The sequence below is a fragment of the Gallus gallus genome, chromosome 1, assembly GCF_016699485.2.
Source record: "Gallus gallus isolate bGalGal1 chromosome 1, bGalGal1.mat.broiler.GRCg7b, whole genome shotgun sequence".
In the NCBI taxonomy this organism is placed as follows: domain Eukaryota; kingdom Metazoa; phylum Chordata; class Aves; order Galliformes; family Phasianidae; genus Gallus; species Gallus gallus.
Window position 1 is genome coordinate 122,613,317 of NC_052532.1, and position 17,648 is coordinate 122,630,964.

General features: G+C 38.5%; 1 protein-coding gene across 8 annotated transcripts in view; it reads right to left on the reverse strand.

Annotated features, from left to right (window-relative positions):
- GLRA2 (glycine receptor alpha 2) overlaps nucleotides 1–16,929 on the reverse strand; it is a 128,290-nt gene extending 111,361 nt beyond the window's left edge. For 5 of the 8 annotated variants that reach the window (XM_040655180.2, XM_003640518.6, XM_004934696.5 and 2 more), the window contains exons 1-2: nucleotides 16,198–16,929; nucleotides 13,853–13,986 (exon numbers count right to left, since the gene is read on the reverse strand). In XM_040655180.2, coding sequence (XP_040511114.1) covers nucleotides 13,853–13,986; nucleotides 16,198–16,265 — 202 coding nt within the window. In that variant the 5' untranslated portion in view covers nucleotides 16,266–16,929. Of the gene's footprint in view, nucleotides 1–13,852; nucleotides 13,987–16,197 lie in introns of those variants that run through there. The other 3 variants (XM_040655188.2, XM_040655190.2, XM_040655195.1) reach the window with 2 other exon arrangements.
- Nucleotides 16,930–17,648: the final 719 nt, after the last annotated feature.

Sequence of the window (17,648 nt, forward strand, 5' to 3'; positions counted from 1 at the left end):
GAAGCAGTGCGGTTTGTACACTTGTTTTTTTTATGCTTAAATGTGTCATCCAAACCATGGTGAGAAAAAGCTCCTAATTTAAGAAGTTTGCTTAAGGTACTGGTAGGAAAACAGGATCCACAGCACAGGTAGTCCTTATTACATGTATCTACATAAGCCTTCTCCTACCTTTACCTTTCTTTCTGCCTTTAAGCAAAATAGATGTTTTTCTCTATTTTTCCTTCATCATCGTCTCATGTGTGTCTCAACAACAAAGGAAATTTGGCCATCACAGGAAGCAAAGTAAATGACTCTGGGACAATGCAGTCACACTAAGGCCTGAAAATCCAGGTTATACTTCCTGCTGGGGAGTGATGCCTTTCTTTCAGGACACAGCTCTTCTACATAATTTCTGAGGCTTACATCATTCTGACTCCCTAAGTGTGACTATGCTCAGTAAACTGAAAATTCCTTTAGTTTCTTCTTTAGAAGTATCCTCCACAGTCCAACATAGCGATATTTCCATCACTTTTATTCCCCATTGATGGCAATTGTACCTATTAAGAGAAATAAAAAAAAATAAAAAGGGAATCTCACAAGGGCAGAGATCTCCAGAACCTCTGAAAAACAGTAGTTGTATGGTACTTTGCACTGATGCAACTTACTGGGAAAAAAAGCCAAATAAAGCTGAAATTATTGTTCTGCTTCATCAAGCTAAAAACAACATACTCGGAAAGTTCATCTGTCATATAAAATAACTTAGCTTGCTGAGAATGCCATATCTCCTGGTGGGAACGTAGCAACAGTTTTGGGTGCTCACTGTTGCATCTGAGACTCAGAATCATATTCTATGATGTCAATATATATTTATGAGCAGCAGAATAAGGCTAAGAGCCACAAAGGCACTCACAGAGCCATAGCCAAATCTGCAGTGATTTTAGCTTTCTAAATCCTACTTAGGAATCTCATTCCCATGGATATCAGTGAGCCCAAATACTATCAAGTAGCTAAGGAATCTACTTGAGTATTCTATTTATTGCAATGATATCTGTAGAGTGCTCTGCACAAAGTAGGTGACACTGAACACAGCCAGCATAAAAGCATTACAGTTAGCTTTTCCCCTAGTTTTCTTAGTTCTGCCCATTTCCAGAAGTGCACTCATAGGCACACATACAAATATAAATAAACAAAATGACATTAAGCAAACTTTTCTTTTACATCAAGATTTAAGCTGCTTTCTTCATTTGTTTAACTTTAGAAAGCAAAAACGCAATCTTACAACATGACCTGGATATAAAAAGGGCACGTTACGTTCCAAAATTGAAAGCCTTTCTTCTGCAATGTAGCACTGGAGACTTACAAGCCAAGTTCTTCAGTGATTGTCAGATCCAGGTGACTGCAGAATGAGTCAGAGAAAGAAAAGGTCTCTGGGGTAAGCACAGCTAAAGCCACCTATATATGCATCGACACAGTCTGAGGTCAAACAATGAGTAATCAACTTCTGAAGTGGTATGTGAGTTTTCAGCTGTGGGACTATTGCTGAATGTAACAGGAGTCATGCTGTTGAAATCCTATCAGAGTTTCACAGGAGGAGAATCCCTGCTAAGATGCATTTTGTGTGCCTGAAAGTGCCTGTGAAAATTGTTGGATTGGTGTGCCTCCCATTCAGCGAATGCTTCTGTCCTCAGACCAAGCACTGGAGGAGGAAGGTGAGCCTCACACTACAAAACCTCTTCAGCTCTGCATTTAGCGTTACAGTATAGACCATGCAATGCGTTCATTCTTTCCTGCATCTTTCTGCTAAGGATGATAACAGAAACGTGTACTGCTGTCAGCTCTGGGGTGCAATAAGATATTTCCACACAGGTTTATCTAACAGACACTGTACAAGAACAGTTTTCAGGCACCATTTCATTTCAAGCCCCAAACCAGGAGCTCAGAAATGAAAAGTCCTTTAAACAGTTGATATGCTCCCAATTCACCCAGCTAACACGAGCTAATCTACAAAAAGCATGTAACTAATGACTGCATAAAGGTACTGGGGCTGGCTCTCACATAGGTGGTTTGAGGGCTGCTGCCAGCGTCGTCATGGCAGGTTGGAATTGACTGGCCTTACAGCTCCTGCTGAGCTCTATATTGTCTCTGTGCTGCACAAAGAATCTCCGAGCAAATTACCTGAAATCTAGCTGAGATGCTTCTGCGCAAGCCTCAGCCATACCTTGTGGCAGAGTGCAGCCAGCCCCAAAACTAAAGCCTTACACAAGAAAATGAGCTTGTGGAAATAAATAAATAAATAAATAAATAAATAAATAAGAAACAAAACAAGCAAACAAACAACAACAAAAAAATTGAATCAGAAGTCTTTAATCCAAAAGATTTCCCGTTGTAACTAGAAGCTATAGTATAAAGTTACTTAGCAGCTATGTCAACTTTGAAAATATTCAAATAAATGCTTTAATTTTCCACATGTCCATCAGATCAATATATTTTTTGTCTGAGCACTCCTCTCTTCTTTCATATTTTTCCATTTCAAGCAGTGACGAGCACCTCACTACGCGGCATTTGTATCTGAAATCTTTCTCCCTCCAATGCCAGAGGGCAGTCAGTACTATTTGATGGAACTGAATTGTTAGCTTTTCTTATGACATAAAAAGAGCCAGGCCCTACTTGTTTTGTGCTTCTTTTTTTTTGTTATCACCAAGTAATCTTCAACAAAGTGAACGAATGGAAAGGCTCTCAGACTCACAGGGAGCAGGTAGCAGAGATGCTCATTGCATACGATTCTGAGAAACGGGTTGCTTTGCATTAATGAAGGCCGAGCTCTTTGCTGATGATCAGCATGTGAACTGCATAACATGTGCAGAGGTCTGGGACACATTTAATGTGGTTATATAAAATATGGTATTGCATTTCTAGTCATGAAGCCTGCACTCCAGCATAGGGCCAGCCAAACTCCTTCTAGGTAATCTTATTTTTAATAATATTTTATAAATTCAATGTAGCCAGCTCATCTAAGAGACCACATGGAACCACAAGATTAAAAATGTTCACCAAAAGGAGAAGTCAGAGGGAAACTCTACTTAATGGAAAAAATAGTATTAATAATAATACTGTAATTCTGTTGGCTCAGACTAAGCTTTTATTTTCAGTCAGAATGAACTGCTTTGTTCTGTACTGCATACTCATCTCAAAACACTTATTAAAAAAAAAACAAAAAACAAAAAAACAAACAAAAAAAACCACCACCACCAACAAAAAATCCACCAGAATTGATGCTCTATTCCTTTCTCTTAAAAAAGTTCTTACTTTGTTCCTTTTGTGTGATTTTGATCTTGTATCACAGAAACTGATGAAAGCTGAGCGTCAATAGGTATTCTCTCAAAAATAAAGCTTGGTCAATATTTCTTTCTGTGGCCACAGAGAGGCCTCTGAAATTTTAACTCTCTTTTTATTCCTCTGAGCTTTGGACATTAATTTATTTCCAATTCTGTCATATTTTCCCTTAATGTCTCCATAATGTTCCTTGCTTTACTGTCCTTTAAGGTATATGCAAGAGTTCAAGAAAAAGAGCAGTTTGGGTGACTAACATAAATGGCCAGACATAGATATGTGACTGCTAGGGAATTATACACCAGATGATGTATAGGACACATATGAACAATGGGATTTAGACAAATGGGATGGCTCAGGCATAGGGACAAGCAACAACAGAAAAGGTCAGGAGCTGATATAGATGGCAATCTGCAAATGGTCAAGGACACAAACATATATTCACCACATCTAGCAGTAACATTTTTCGTTCTATTTTTACCCATTTCAGCTGTTGGGAACTACCCATTTTGGACCTCCTTATAGTTCAGCTCATTCCTGTACAATCTATGCATAATATTATTCTGAAATTAATTCCTCCCCCCTGATCCATCAGCTGTTCTGTTGTACGTTTAGCTCAGTCTCCTATCCTCTCCCTTTACAAATCCCCTCTCCCTCTGGGAACCTGCTGTGTGGTCTCCCATATCCTGAATACCAAAAAGAATCCATCTTTTACCTATCATATATCCTTAAGACACATCTTGGATGTCTTTCACTATGAATTTTTCCATCATTAAGTCTCTCCGTATATAAAATGGCTGGAAGAATGGGAGAGGAAATGAGAACTTCTACAAAATAACCTCTTATAAACTAACTGGCTTACCTGTTTGTGAGTATCAAGTAAGGAATGTAAGGAAATTATAAGATCCTTGATGCAAGATGCTCAATGCATTTTTGAGCGGAGCATCACGTGGATTACATGTAGGCTCTAAGCTCAATCAAAACTCTGCAGGTTCAGGGCATACAGTCTTTTTCTGCCATCAATAGTCATGCTGAGTAGGAGTCTACTACAAAATTTTCCATATGGGACTTATCCACACTGAGGAGTTTATTGGCCTGAATTGAATCCATCCCTAATTATTTATAATTTTGATAAGACTACTAAGCTTATCTTCAACAGAAGGAAAAAGAAAAGAAAAAGAAAAAAAGGAATTTAATATTATTTTTAACAAATAGTGTGTTCTTTACCCCCCGCAAAACTCACTTCAGAATTATGAGAAAAAGAAAAATAATTCTCAAGAGCATGGAGCAAAAGAACTGTGAAATTATTCTCAGGAGAATGGAGCCAAGTAGCTTCAAAATTCTCGCAGGAGGCTATTTTTAGGATGGTTCCTATAACTAGAATGGCCAATCTCAGACTACTATACTTGATATGATATCACTATCTTCAAAGAAAAATTGCTGCAGTCTGAAGTTATTATGTGAAGTGGCCACATCTACTTTTTTTTTTTTTTTGGCACATAGGAGAGTTTGCACATGCATTTTTGCAAAAGCAATGGGCTTACTTCACACCCAGACAAAAAAGTAGTTTTTACATAAGTTTCTGGTTAAGACCCATGCATGTCAATTGCATGTATCTCTTCAAAAGAGTGAGATACTGCTTTAGACTATAGTGTGAGATGTTACAGCTGCACTCCTGCCAAAGAGTTACTGTTATTGTACTTATTATTTAGGATTTATTCTTTATTAAACACACGGGACAACATAAGAAGAAAGAACAGCCTTTATAAGACAGTTTTATAGCCTGAGGTGAAGACATGAAGACAGCATGCATTGGAAACATAGTCATCAGAGGCAGCCTAACATAATGAGTATCTATCCAGTAAATTTTAATCCTATGTTTTCCCTAGCTATGTTTGTTTAAGGAAAGCATATAGCCTTTTCTCAGCTGTATTTCCTCAAGTACAAAGGAGAACATATAAACACGTTCCTGGGGCAGAAAAATTGTATCAACATCTACTGGTTAGTCTCCATAAACATTCAGCAAGTGTCGATTAATGTCAATGGAGTCATTTTTTCCACATGGAATAATTCAGTTCCACCCCTATCCTTCATTCACATTCCCATGTCAGATACCATTGTGTTAGATTGCCCTTCTGCTGCCACCTGTCACATGGCAACAACATGTAATGGGATATTACCAGGAAGGTTCAACCTCTACTACTAAACACTAACATCTGCCTCTGGCATTGTAGGCCAACATAATAAAACAGGAGGCATTACTTTTAGAATCATAGAATCACTTAGGTTGGAAAAGACCTTAAAGATCATCAAGTCCAACCTATGACCTAACCATGACCTAATGGTTAATTCCCATGACCTAACCATACTACCCTAACTCTAAAAATCTTCCTCTAAACCACATCCTGAGCACCACATCTAAATGGTTTTTAAACACATCCAGGGATGGTGACTCAACCACCTCCCTGGGGAGCCTATTCCAGTGCTTAACAACTCTTTCTGTAAAGAAGTGTTTCCTGATATCCAACCTAAACTCACCCTGGTGCAACTTGAGGCCATTTCCCCTCTTCCTGTCACCTGTCACTGGTGAGAAGAGACCAACCCCGCTCTCGCTGTAAGCACCTTTTGGATACTGGAAGAGAGCAACAAGGTCTCCCCTCAGACTCCTCTTCCCCAGACTAAACAGCCACAGTTCCTCAGTCTCTCCTCACAGGGCATGTTCTCCAAGCCCTTCACAAGCCTTGTTGCCCTTCCTTGGACCTCCTCCAGCACCTCCATGTTCCTTCTGTACTGAAGTGCCCAAAACTGAACACAGTACTTGAGGTGAGGCCTCACCAATGCTGAATACAGGGGCAGGACTACTTCCCTAGTCCTGCTCACCACACCGTTCCTGATACAAGCCAAGATGCCATCGGCCTTCTTGGCCACCTGGGCACACTACTGGCTCATATTCAGCCGACTGTCAATCAGTACACCAAGGTCTCTTTCCATCAGGCAGCTTTCCAGCCATTCCTCCCCAAGTCTGTAGTGTTGCCTGGGTTTCTTGTGACCAAAATGCAGGACCCAACACTTGGCCCTATTGAAACTCATACAGTTTGCCTTGGCCCATTGATCCAGTCTATCCAGGTCCCTCTGTAGTGCCCTTCTCCCCTCTGGCAGGGCCAGCCACTCCCTCCCAACTTGGTGTCGTCTGCAAACTTACTGAGAGTGCACTCAATACCCTCATCAAGATCATTAATAAAGATGTTAAATAGAAGTGGCCCCAGTACCAAGCCCTGAGGCACACCGCTCGTGACCAGCCGCCAGCTGGATTTAACTCCATTGACCACAACTCTTTCGGCCCAGCCATCCAACCAGTGTTTCACCCAGCAAAGCGTATGCTCATCCAATCCATGGGCAGCAGCTTCTCCACGAGAATGTCGTAGGGGACAGTGTCAAAGGCCTTACTGAAGTCCAGGTAGACCACATCGACAGCCTGACCCTCACCCACTATAGGAAAACTGTACTCATGAAACTTTGTATCTTAGCAGTTAGAGGATTTACCAGCATGAATGCAAGAAGTACTGGTTCCCAATCCCTCTCCTTACATGCTTTCCTTCAGCTGGTACATAATCTGGCCCTAGCCTGCAATGGCTGCAATATTCACGCCTGTGCACTACATCAGAATGGTCAAGACTAAAGGCCTCTTACACAACCAGCTACATCTTGTGGTTAAAAACCCATGTTCTCCTTGTATCTTCTGTCTGCCCTAATTAAGTTTGAATTCATGGCTGAAAAATGGGAAATTCAGAGTCTTTATACTCCTTTGGATTAGGTAATGACCTTTTAAGGTGAGGGGGATCTGGACAAAAATTTTCTAAAGAAAGGTGGGCCTTCTATGGCCACTGTTCCATCTTTGTGTATTATTTAAAGTGATCTCAGATTCATCCTGAGAGGACTCCCTTTTTTCTTGAATATAATGCATGTTTGGAGTTACCTGGTCCCTGCAGTGTGATAGAGGTGGAGGAATGTCTCATCAAAGAGCCTGAATTTGGTTTAGGCATAAGGTAGTTTCTAGACAAGGCATATCTAAGCACACTTAGGAGCCTTTTTGCTTTCTTTCATGCTACTGACATGTAGTTGAGGCAAAAGGAGTAATCAGTGTGTCTTCATGCCCTTGTAATACTTGAGGATTTCTGGTAGCTGGCATGGCAACTGAATACTTGATGATCTTCATGCTTTCAAGAATCTTAGCCTTTGTATTTCTGTATATTTCCCATTTTATACCATGGACTTGGTCTTAAGAAGATTGGCAGTTCACTATTTATGCCAGACATTGTGCACCTCTAATTTGAGAGATGTTATAGCCTGTGCCAACCTGTCTGCATAATTTAGGGGACTCTTAAATCATTAATTTCTGTGAAAGACTGTGAATTGCATATTTGGAAGCTGAAGCATCAAACATACATTTTCTGATGACTTAATCAGAGATTTATATTCATATTTCCAGAGGGAGGAAAAAAAGATAATGAATCTGTCTAATGAAACAGCACATTCTGCTTTATGTATACATATTCCTTGTTGCTCTATAACCATATGTAATAGGTTTTCAGCTGATAAATGTTATGCTTATAGTAAAGTAAGTTTTCATATATTCTGTATATAAACTGCATGTTTCCTAAGACAGGCGAAACATAACAAGATACATAATGAGTGACCCAAGGGCATTGGCTTCAACTGTATAAAATATTTAAATCTAAACATGACACTGAATATAATGGAAATAACACAATTAAATTAGAACATGGTCAGAACAATAGAGTCTTCTGCTTTGATATCAAAAGACTTTTGGATCTGCTTTGGCATTTGTTCTTCGTAAATTCCCTTGGCATTTCATGCAACAGCAGACCAATATTCCATGACAAGAGCAAAATGCATTGATATATCTTAATTAAATCACTGGTTCTGAATAAAAGAAATACACCAACATGACATAGACCATTGTGGATAACTTTATAATTATAAAAGAAGACCAGGGACAGATGAAGGCAAACAGCAATTGTGTTTACACTTCTGCAAGCTCAAAGCTTTTCTGAGTTGCTTTGTAGGGAGCTGGTTGGAGAAAGCTCATACAGAGATCCGTGGAATGAAAAAACAGATAAGCAGTGTAGATAGTGAGGGAGTCCACCTGAGCTAGCTGTCTGGCCCCACCCGTCTAGAAGGCTAGACATAACGTAACTGGGCATGAAGTTCCCCTAGCCTGTTGATGTTCTGTGTAAGAAACTGAAATTAAAGCGGCATGGTGAGAAGGACATGATCCATAGCCCTCTTTACCATCAGTTTTAAAACACAGTGTAAAGGTTCCTTGCATAATTGCAGGGAGATTGCCTGAGAATATGTACATCTAGGCAAGGCAGGAGCAGGACATCAGTTTCTTAGCTGCAGAAAGAAAAATAAAACAAACCAACTAACAAAACCCAAAACAAAACCCAACAACAAAAGCAAACAAACAAACAAAAGAAATCCCAGTCAATATAATATGTGTAACGTATCTTCATGTAGCATATACCTTTGCAGTGAGATGCCTATTTCAAGGATAAAAGTAAATCAGAGGAACGCCTTCCTAATAATGAATATGTGCACCTTTCAAGAAATCTATGTTTAGCAAGTATAATGGCCTAGCCACTTCCAAAAACACTGGCCATGTAACTTCTTTCTTCCAACAACGAACCTTCTGTGCATAATCTACCTACGATGTGCAGCAGTTTCTTACTACATGGTGTCTTGCTTGAATGGGATCTCAGCGCCTACTGGAGAAAATATCCTCTTCTGAGCTACCAACTCTATGGAAAACAGCCCAATGTAGAATACTGACTGCATCTAACATCATGGGCAGTGGTTGTTACTGAATGAAGTCTGACTTTGGGAAGGTTGTTAACCACTGGAGAATGAACCACATCAGCTCCATGTCTATCTCCCATATACTATTCAACTTTTAAATACATTTATCAGTTACTTTTTCAACAGGTATTTATTGCAAAATGTCTAGATTAAGGTAGACATCTGCAGACAGTGCCTCTTAGCCCGCACATAGAAGTTGCTCTTATGTATTAAGTCTGATGCCTTTCACTTCACCTCTACGTGTCATTCAATAGTTTCTATTCATGCCTTTTTAAGCAGTTCATTATTGTTCTACTCAGGGGCCAAAAATGTAAGCAGTGGGCTTGAATACATGGGAAAAACTGACCCTTGGTGCCAAGGAGTTATAGTATTAAAGTGCATTAGCCATTTCCTGTAACAGTTGTCAGGCTAATCTTCAGTAAATGACTTAGTCCATGTGTTTATTATTCAGATGTAAACCCACTGACTCGGCATGAAAATGACATTATAACGCTGTAATCACAGACTAATCTTTTACAGCAACAGCCACTACATGCCCATACTGCATCCCTCTAACAAGACTTCTCCAAGTTCGGAAGCAGCATCTTGTGAGCAAGTTAATTCACACTGCATTACATCCTCCACTGTTGAGGGTACACTGACAGGCACTGTTGCTGAAAATCTCCATGCAACTCCATAGAATTCAGAGTGCTTTTAAGAAAATGGTGACTCAGTGGGAAAGAATGCACTGAAATCATAGAACTAAATTCAATACAAAGCAAAATCACTCTTATCTTGATTGTTAACTTTTTCTATACCTGAATGTAACACATTCCTGGAAGTCTTGGGGACAAATTCCCCTTCTCTCCATTCAGTATGTGATAACCATGTACTTCTTAAAGCATAAATAATATAGTCATGCCTATTGATAAATAGTTTTCTTTATCTGATCAGTTCTAGTTATTTTAGATTGCAAGTGGTTTCAGAAGATGAAGATTTTAAAATGTGAAAGTACTTTAGTAACTTCTGAAGGTAAAAACCTGCGAAGAAATTTGAAATTCAAGCTGACTTTCCATCTTATGTTCTGACTAAGTTGTAGGTTGATCTTGCATACAGTGGCATTGCTGATAGAGTTCTTGAGGAATCCTGAGGTGAATACAGAGTAATCTATGATAACCACTTCACCATCTTTGGCTTCTACCAGCACAAAACAACATTTTTGTCTAGTGCTACAACATAGGTACCCGGCTTTTTTTTCTGGCTTTTCTGAGGAATCAAGGTGATTGATGGAGAAAGCACAGCCTTCACTCTTGATTTTTGTTATTTTTGTAGCTTTTCATCATTAAAAATGTATATCATTAATATCAATCACAGAAAAAGAAAATCATACAGGTTTATATTTCATTATTTTACCGAAGTCACACTTAACTGATGTTATAATTGAAAAAGAAACAGCAAATCAAGTCACAGGATCCCAAGCGTATGTTTGCTGTCAACAGAAGGACTCTCAGGGACTTCAATTAGTATTAGATTGTAGTCTTCATATTTACATTTAAAAGTATTCCCCTCCATGTCCTTACATAAATTATTAGGCTATTCAAATTCAATAGGAGATAAGTGTGAGATGGAAAAGTGTGCATTAAGTATCTGACAAAGTGATTAAAGAAAGGCAATTCTGAGAGCTGTCACTCTGGCTGATAGTCGGGGGGACTGTCTCTCTAAGTGTCTGGTCATTTTCTATCTGATCACTGCTTGTGTCAATAAGAACCAGAAATCTTCCCTTCTGTATTCCAATAATTGTATAAGAGAGAAAGATAAGAAAATAATCTTTCAGTATACTGCAAAAAACAAACAAGTAAACAAACAAACAAAAAAACTAGAAATTGATGTCTAAGCACTTATGTATTCACCTGTTGCTCTCCCAGTGCCTTCCTGAATGTTCTACTTTGCAAGAGTCAATTAGGGAAAAGCACATAACTAATGATGAAATTCTTTATCTGGATAAAACACCTTGTTCCAAGAAGCAGCATTTTCCTCTCTTTTTAGCCTTTATTCCACAAATTAATCAAATAGCTGCTGTTTTCCAGTAATTCAGACTAGTCATATAAACACATTTAATAATTGTATAATTAGCTGTATAAGATAAAGGGATTCTACTCAACTGCCTTTCCAAGGATATCCAAATTTTCTAGCATTTTAAAATGCCTATTGAACTAGCAGAAAGCTAAGTAACTGATCTAAAGGAGAGAAAAAAAAAAAAAAGAAATACACGAGTAGTGGTCCAAATACCTTCATCCACACTGTATTTTTTGAAACACAGGAAACTAACATTAACTCCAGAACATCTGTAAAACCAGGTAGCTGATCTCTAGTTTGATTTGTTCTTCCTGTGGGCATCTTTTATACTTAAAAATTCTTGCCTTAATATAAAAAAAAATATTCTTAAGTGGGTAGTCATTTAACATTTCATATATCAGTACAGTTATATGACTTAAAATACTAGTACTGTGCAATAGAGTATATCGACAGATAATCTCACCAATTAATAAATGTTAGAAATGGAAGCAATTTGTATTGAGGTCACAATAAAGATTCAGTAAAAAAAAAAAAAAAAAAAAAAAATCTTAATAAGACTTACGACCTCCTTGCAGCTGTACTCTAATTCTTTAGAAGGAAAATATATGCTATATAGAAAAGTAACATCTTTCCATTCTTTGAAAATTTTAACAAGATTTGGGTAACTGAAGTATGTTTATGCATCGTAATGACTAATAAAAATGGTTATCAGCGGAAAAGGTTTTCACAGGTACAGTGAAATTCAAAGCCACATGACTTAATTCTCTAGTCCATAAGAAAACCTCTGAGAGATCAGAGATATGAGGTTATGAAAAAATCCTGAAGATCTGCTGTAAATTCAAACTGCTGCTCTGGAAGAAGATTCTTTGCTATTAGGAGTTCACATGTGCCAATGGGCAGCAGCTTTGCATTGAGAAGAAACAGCTTCACATTGAGAAAAAACCATAAGGCTTTGAGGGAAACTGTCTTTCAGACACCTCAGCATGTACCTTATGTTGTACACACCATACCTGCTCTAACCACAAAACTATGAATCTGTCTCCTTCTGCCTGTATCACCAAATGATTTTAGACATATACTGAGGAGAAGTAAGGAGTTGTCTTCGTGTTGTTATATGAACAGGGACTGCTGTACTTAACTGATTTTACCTGAGCTACAAGAGATGAAGCAGAAGTCTTCCTTTACTTTCCCTCCAACATAAAGGACACAAAGAACTTCTTAACAGTTATTACCCTCACTCAATTCAGGCAATTTCTGTCTTTATTTGCATTCTCTAAAACCTCTCTGATATTCATGGATACACATCAAATGAATGCAAAAGCCTAACACAGTATCACTACAAGGTAATGTGGGCTCCAGTTCAGGAAATTAATAAGCATTTTGTAAACTCTTCTGAAACTAAAACTTTGACGAGAGTTTTATTAACTTTAAGACCTTTGAATCTGAAAATCAAATTAGATTTCTCCTCACTTAGGTATAGTAAGCAGTCAAAAAAGACACTTCATCCCATGTCTTTTAATTTGTACTTGTGGAACAGAGAGAACAAAATGATCTTTGATCTAATTTAATTAAGCACTTTTCTCATTGACATGTAAGTGACTTTTTTCCCAACAGTTCATTTGCTGGCTAAGAAATGATTGCTTGTTCCACTCATTATCAACTTTCACAGCACTGCTAACAAGGAGCAGTATAGAAAAATTTGGTCAACAAAGCCAATAGACATGAGTGCAAATGTACATTAGCATCGGAGTTGTTTATGAAGGAAGAGTTTTATTAATTTTTACAGTATAACTGCATTACAAGCTTTGAACTAGGTTGAAGGGCCAGTTATGGAGGAATTAGAGAACTCTTCAAAAGAGCTAAATGCATATTTACAATGGAAACTTCCCTCATAGCTCTCTTCGTTTGAAGCCAAAGGACATTTGTGTTCATTTCCACCAGAATTTAAACGTCTATAGCAAGGAAAACTTGCTCTGATAGTAATGATTGCAAAAGAGGGCAGTTCACAGCCTTCTTTATGCTGGAATAGTGGTGGTGGATCTCCACAACTTGGTTCAAATTTTTGAAGAAAAGGAGAAAATCATAGAAATTTCAAACAGAACATGTTTTTGTGGTTTTTGTAAGGATCATGGGAAACTGATTCTAATAATTCAGTCAACATTAGCACAGTAAATGCTGCTCTGTGCATACCTTGAGTCCTATCTTCCTTCTTCAGACACTGCTATAAGGGAAACCACCATTCAGCATGGAAGTGTTGAAAGTTCTCATGGCTTAAAAATTTCAGGAACTAGTCATCTCAGTTACTGTTAGACTGAAATTCTATTTACTTTTTGGAACTGTAAAGGTCTTCAGAGACAACATCTGATAGCTAAACATTTTTGACCTATATAGGTGAATTTTAAAAGAGGGCTTTCTGTAGAGAAGCACAGAGCTCTGTACACTTACTACCTACCCTGCTCCTTTACTTCTCCTCTTGGAACAACTTATCTGCATGACAATAATACCCTAGAAAGCTGAAGTTACTGTAAAAAGAATAAGAACTCAGATGTAACATCCTTAAACAAAACAAACAAAATCATTGATTTATCAACAGTCTTAAAAAACTTACCTTTAAAATTTGGTCTGATTCTAGCATCATACCCCGATGTCCTTCCCATCAATTTGTCCAAAAAATCTGAAGGAGACAGGGTCTGTGAGGGGGATTTTCCAGATCTTGAATCATGTTCTTTACAGAAAGTCGTCCTAAATAAATTATTAGCCACCATTAGCTACTATTTAGCTAGTATTTAATTCAAGTCAGGAAAAAATTATAACAATAAATAAAATTGTCTCAATTCACTTAATGCAGCAATTCAGATTTTTATAGAATGATACATATTTTTCATCAGAAAACTTTATGCTAGAAATAAAAATGAATTTTGGATTGCACGCGTGGACACGTTTTGCTGTTCAAAACAAACCCCTCTGCTTTAAAAATAAATTTATTTGAGCTTTAAAAATTTAGAAGATTCAGTCTATTTAAAAAAAAAGAATGTGTAAAGAAATCTTACATGGACTTTGATATCTAATTCATATCACTGATTTAATTAGAAGTATAGTGTTAAAATTTATGCCTTTTAGCACTGATTCGAGGTGGTTGTAAACTTCCAAACAATAGCAGTCATCACTCATCAAGCGGATCTGGTACATGTTGGTTTTGTTAATGTTAGAAAGGACATAGATGCAAAAAAATGTTCTTTATAGATGCCACTCAAAGAAGATTGAAATCATGCTAGTGAATGTCTGGCTTCTTCACCAGGAGGGCAAAAAGGGTTTCAGAGTCAGTCGTATCTGATCTTAGTGATTTGTTTTGGTCTTTTTTTCACCAATTAACATCAAATAGTAAATGATCAGTATTATCACCAGCTGGTATTTATACGCAAGCTCCTGAACATATGTCTGTTTTCAGATTTTAAGAGTAAACTTCTGGTACCAGACCATGCATATGAAACTTTATATAGATAACAAATTACATATTTCAAGCACATTAAGTATTTCAGAAAAGAAGTATTTATGAGTTCCCCCAGCTCATTCTGTAGGGAAAATAAACTAGTAATTAAATAATCATCTTTGGTGCGCAGAGACACAGATTTCATCATAAGCATCACTATCCTGTTTTCTAAATAACCAATATCATGGTATCTGTGCTTCAATATATTCATTGAGCTACACTAAAAGTAATAAAAGCACTGTCTTCTTAACTACTCTCTATTTAAATATTTGCCCAGAGGGAACCACTCTGTTTCAGGAGTGTTTCTTGTTCTTTTTTGTGCATTTACATTTAAGTATAAACAAATAGATATACATGTGACCATCCAAAATCAGAAGCAAATATTACATTCTTTATCTTTTTATAAAACCAACAAAACTGCTAGAAGGCAATGTGATAGTTAATCTTGTGATGTCATTCCCCACTTTTTCAGTTTCCATACATGAGAGGGGATGTTGCTTTTTTTTTTTTTTTTTTTTGCTTTTGTTGTTGACGTGACACTTTTACATCCCTAATTTTTGATATAAAATAGATTAAATTTCCCACTTAAATAGTAGAAATGTTCAGTTAAGATAATAAAAACTTGAAAACTAATCCAGTCTAATTATTTTGGATGATCCTTTTCAGACTACTTCTGTCTCCTTTCAGTGTCCACTAGTGATAAGTTGTGCTATCATCTCATGTGTGCAAACTCATGAATACAAACATTTTTTTTCACTCTGACACTGTATATATACATTATTACACATACAAAAGCAGTTTGTATGTTTACATGTACATACACAGCTTTGTACATGAAAACAAGGAATCTCAGCTGAAATGGTGTTTTGGTTAATAGCAATGACTTGTTTGCTTTGTATCGCAAGAAGTCAGTAGCTGAAGCAAAAGCTCATCAAATGTTAGAAATAAAATAAAAAGAGAAAATAAAAATTAGAAGCAATAATATAATGTACTGATACTTTAAATGAGCATAGTACTGGTTTAATTCAGCATTTTTTACAAAATCTGAAGACTGGATCTCTGATTTCAAATAACCACATCCCTGACAAATTTGGTTGATCATTTCCAGAGCCTGAAGAGGAGGGAACCAAAGCAACTTCCTACATAAGCTCTGGAGGGAGCATAAAGATTAAATAGCATTTGGAAGAAAAACTGAAGAAACTGTTCTCAGCTACACTGATGATCAGTAATAAAGCATGTCTTTGAATCAGAGAAATGGAAACTAGATCACCCAAACTTGAATATTTTTTGGTGTTTGTTACCAAGCAACGAGTCTCTGAGTGTAAAAAGGAAAGTCTATATAGAATGAACACAAAACACTCTCAAATATAGCAAACAAACTAGGTTAACGTGATGTACTTTCTTCATAGTTATGATTTCCACAGTCTTTGAAAAATATCATTACAAAGAGCCATATCACCTACCTGAAGTGGTTTGTCTCTAAGAAAAATGCAAATAAGGTTGTCAAAATTTTCACTAGCTGCCGGTTCATTCCTCCTGCTTTCTGTGTTGATTTGGAAAATATCCCAGAAACGATTCCAGAGAGATGCAGGGAGAAAGTATGCTGGTGCTGCCTAGATTCCCAAATTCAGCAATAATTTATTTTTCTTGACAGTCAGGAAAAGAAGGTCTGGATCTCTACAAACTGGGGATAAAAAAGAAATGCCAGTCCTTGGAATCATGGTCAGGTCAAGCCTAGGCTCATCTCCTGCAGCCAACGCAAAAGAGACAAAGCATCAGACCTGGTTATTCCCCACCTTGCTTTTACTGGGTGATGGGGAAAAAAAAAGAAAAAAGAAAAAAAAGGAAAAAAAGAAAAAAAGAAAGGAATGCAAAAAAAGAAAAAGAAAAAAAAAAGAAAGAAATAGGAGGGAAAACCCTACTACCCAAAGAGCATCACTCAAAGGGGAGTAGCGTTGAGAGCAAGCAGTCTGTTGCCGGTGTATTTTATTCCCCTTTTGCTTTGAAAAGTAGTATTTAGGAAGGGTGGTGGGGCTACTGGCTCGTTCTATTCCACTCCCCTGTTGGCAGGGAGGTGTCGGCGCTGCCGTGCGGGAGCGAGCGGGCGGCGGGGGCTGCGGGGAGCCCCAGCGCCTGTGCTGGAATGAGGCGGGCGGGAGCGCACCGCGCTATAAATTCAGCACTCGGACAGCTCCGCGCCTGCCGCTGCGCATGCGCCTGGTGTCCGGTGGATGGGAGGGGAGAGGCGCGCGTGTATGTGCGCGCGTGAGTATATGTGTGCGCGCGTGGGGGTGCGCGCCCTGAGGGTGCGTGGGAATGGTGGTGGCATGGGGTGTGTGTGCGGGGAGGGCGTGTGGCGTGTTTTGTGCGCGTGGGTGTACCTGATTTGGGTGATGGGGATGCGCTGGGAGGTGCGTGTGAGCTATACGTGCTGGGCGGAAAGGAGCCGGATCCGTAACCCAGTGAATGGGGGAGAGCGGCCCCCCGACACCTGGGGCACTGCGGAGTCTGGAAAGAGCAGAGTGGGTGTGCAGGGGTGAATGGGCTCTGGGGAGCCCATTTCCAGTTGTTCCTTGGTGTTGTTTATTTCCCCATGGTACAGAGAAGAAATTAATGGCATTGAGCTTTCTTGGAAGTGGCTCTATGTCCACACCCTAACGTCCTAGAAGCATAATGCCTTTCTTTTTACATATGAGGAACTGAAGCATTGGCAGCTGAAACAAGGGCCATGGTTACCTGAGGTTCCACAGACTTTGGGTACCCTCCTGCTCCCCAGCGTTACAGTCCTTTGTCCTTCACACTGTTTCCCACAGCCTTCATTGTTCATCGACAGCTCCTCGTGTCAAACCAAGACTGGTGGTGGGGTATCACATTGTTTGAAGGAAGACAGGGTGGCTTGCCACCTCTGAAATAC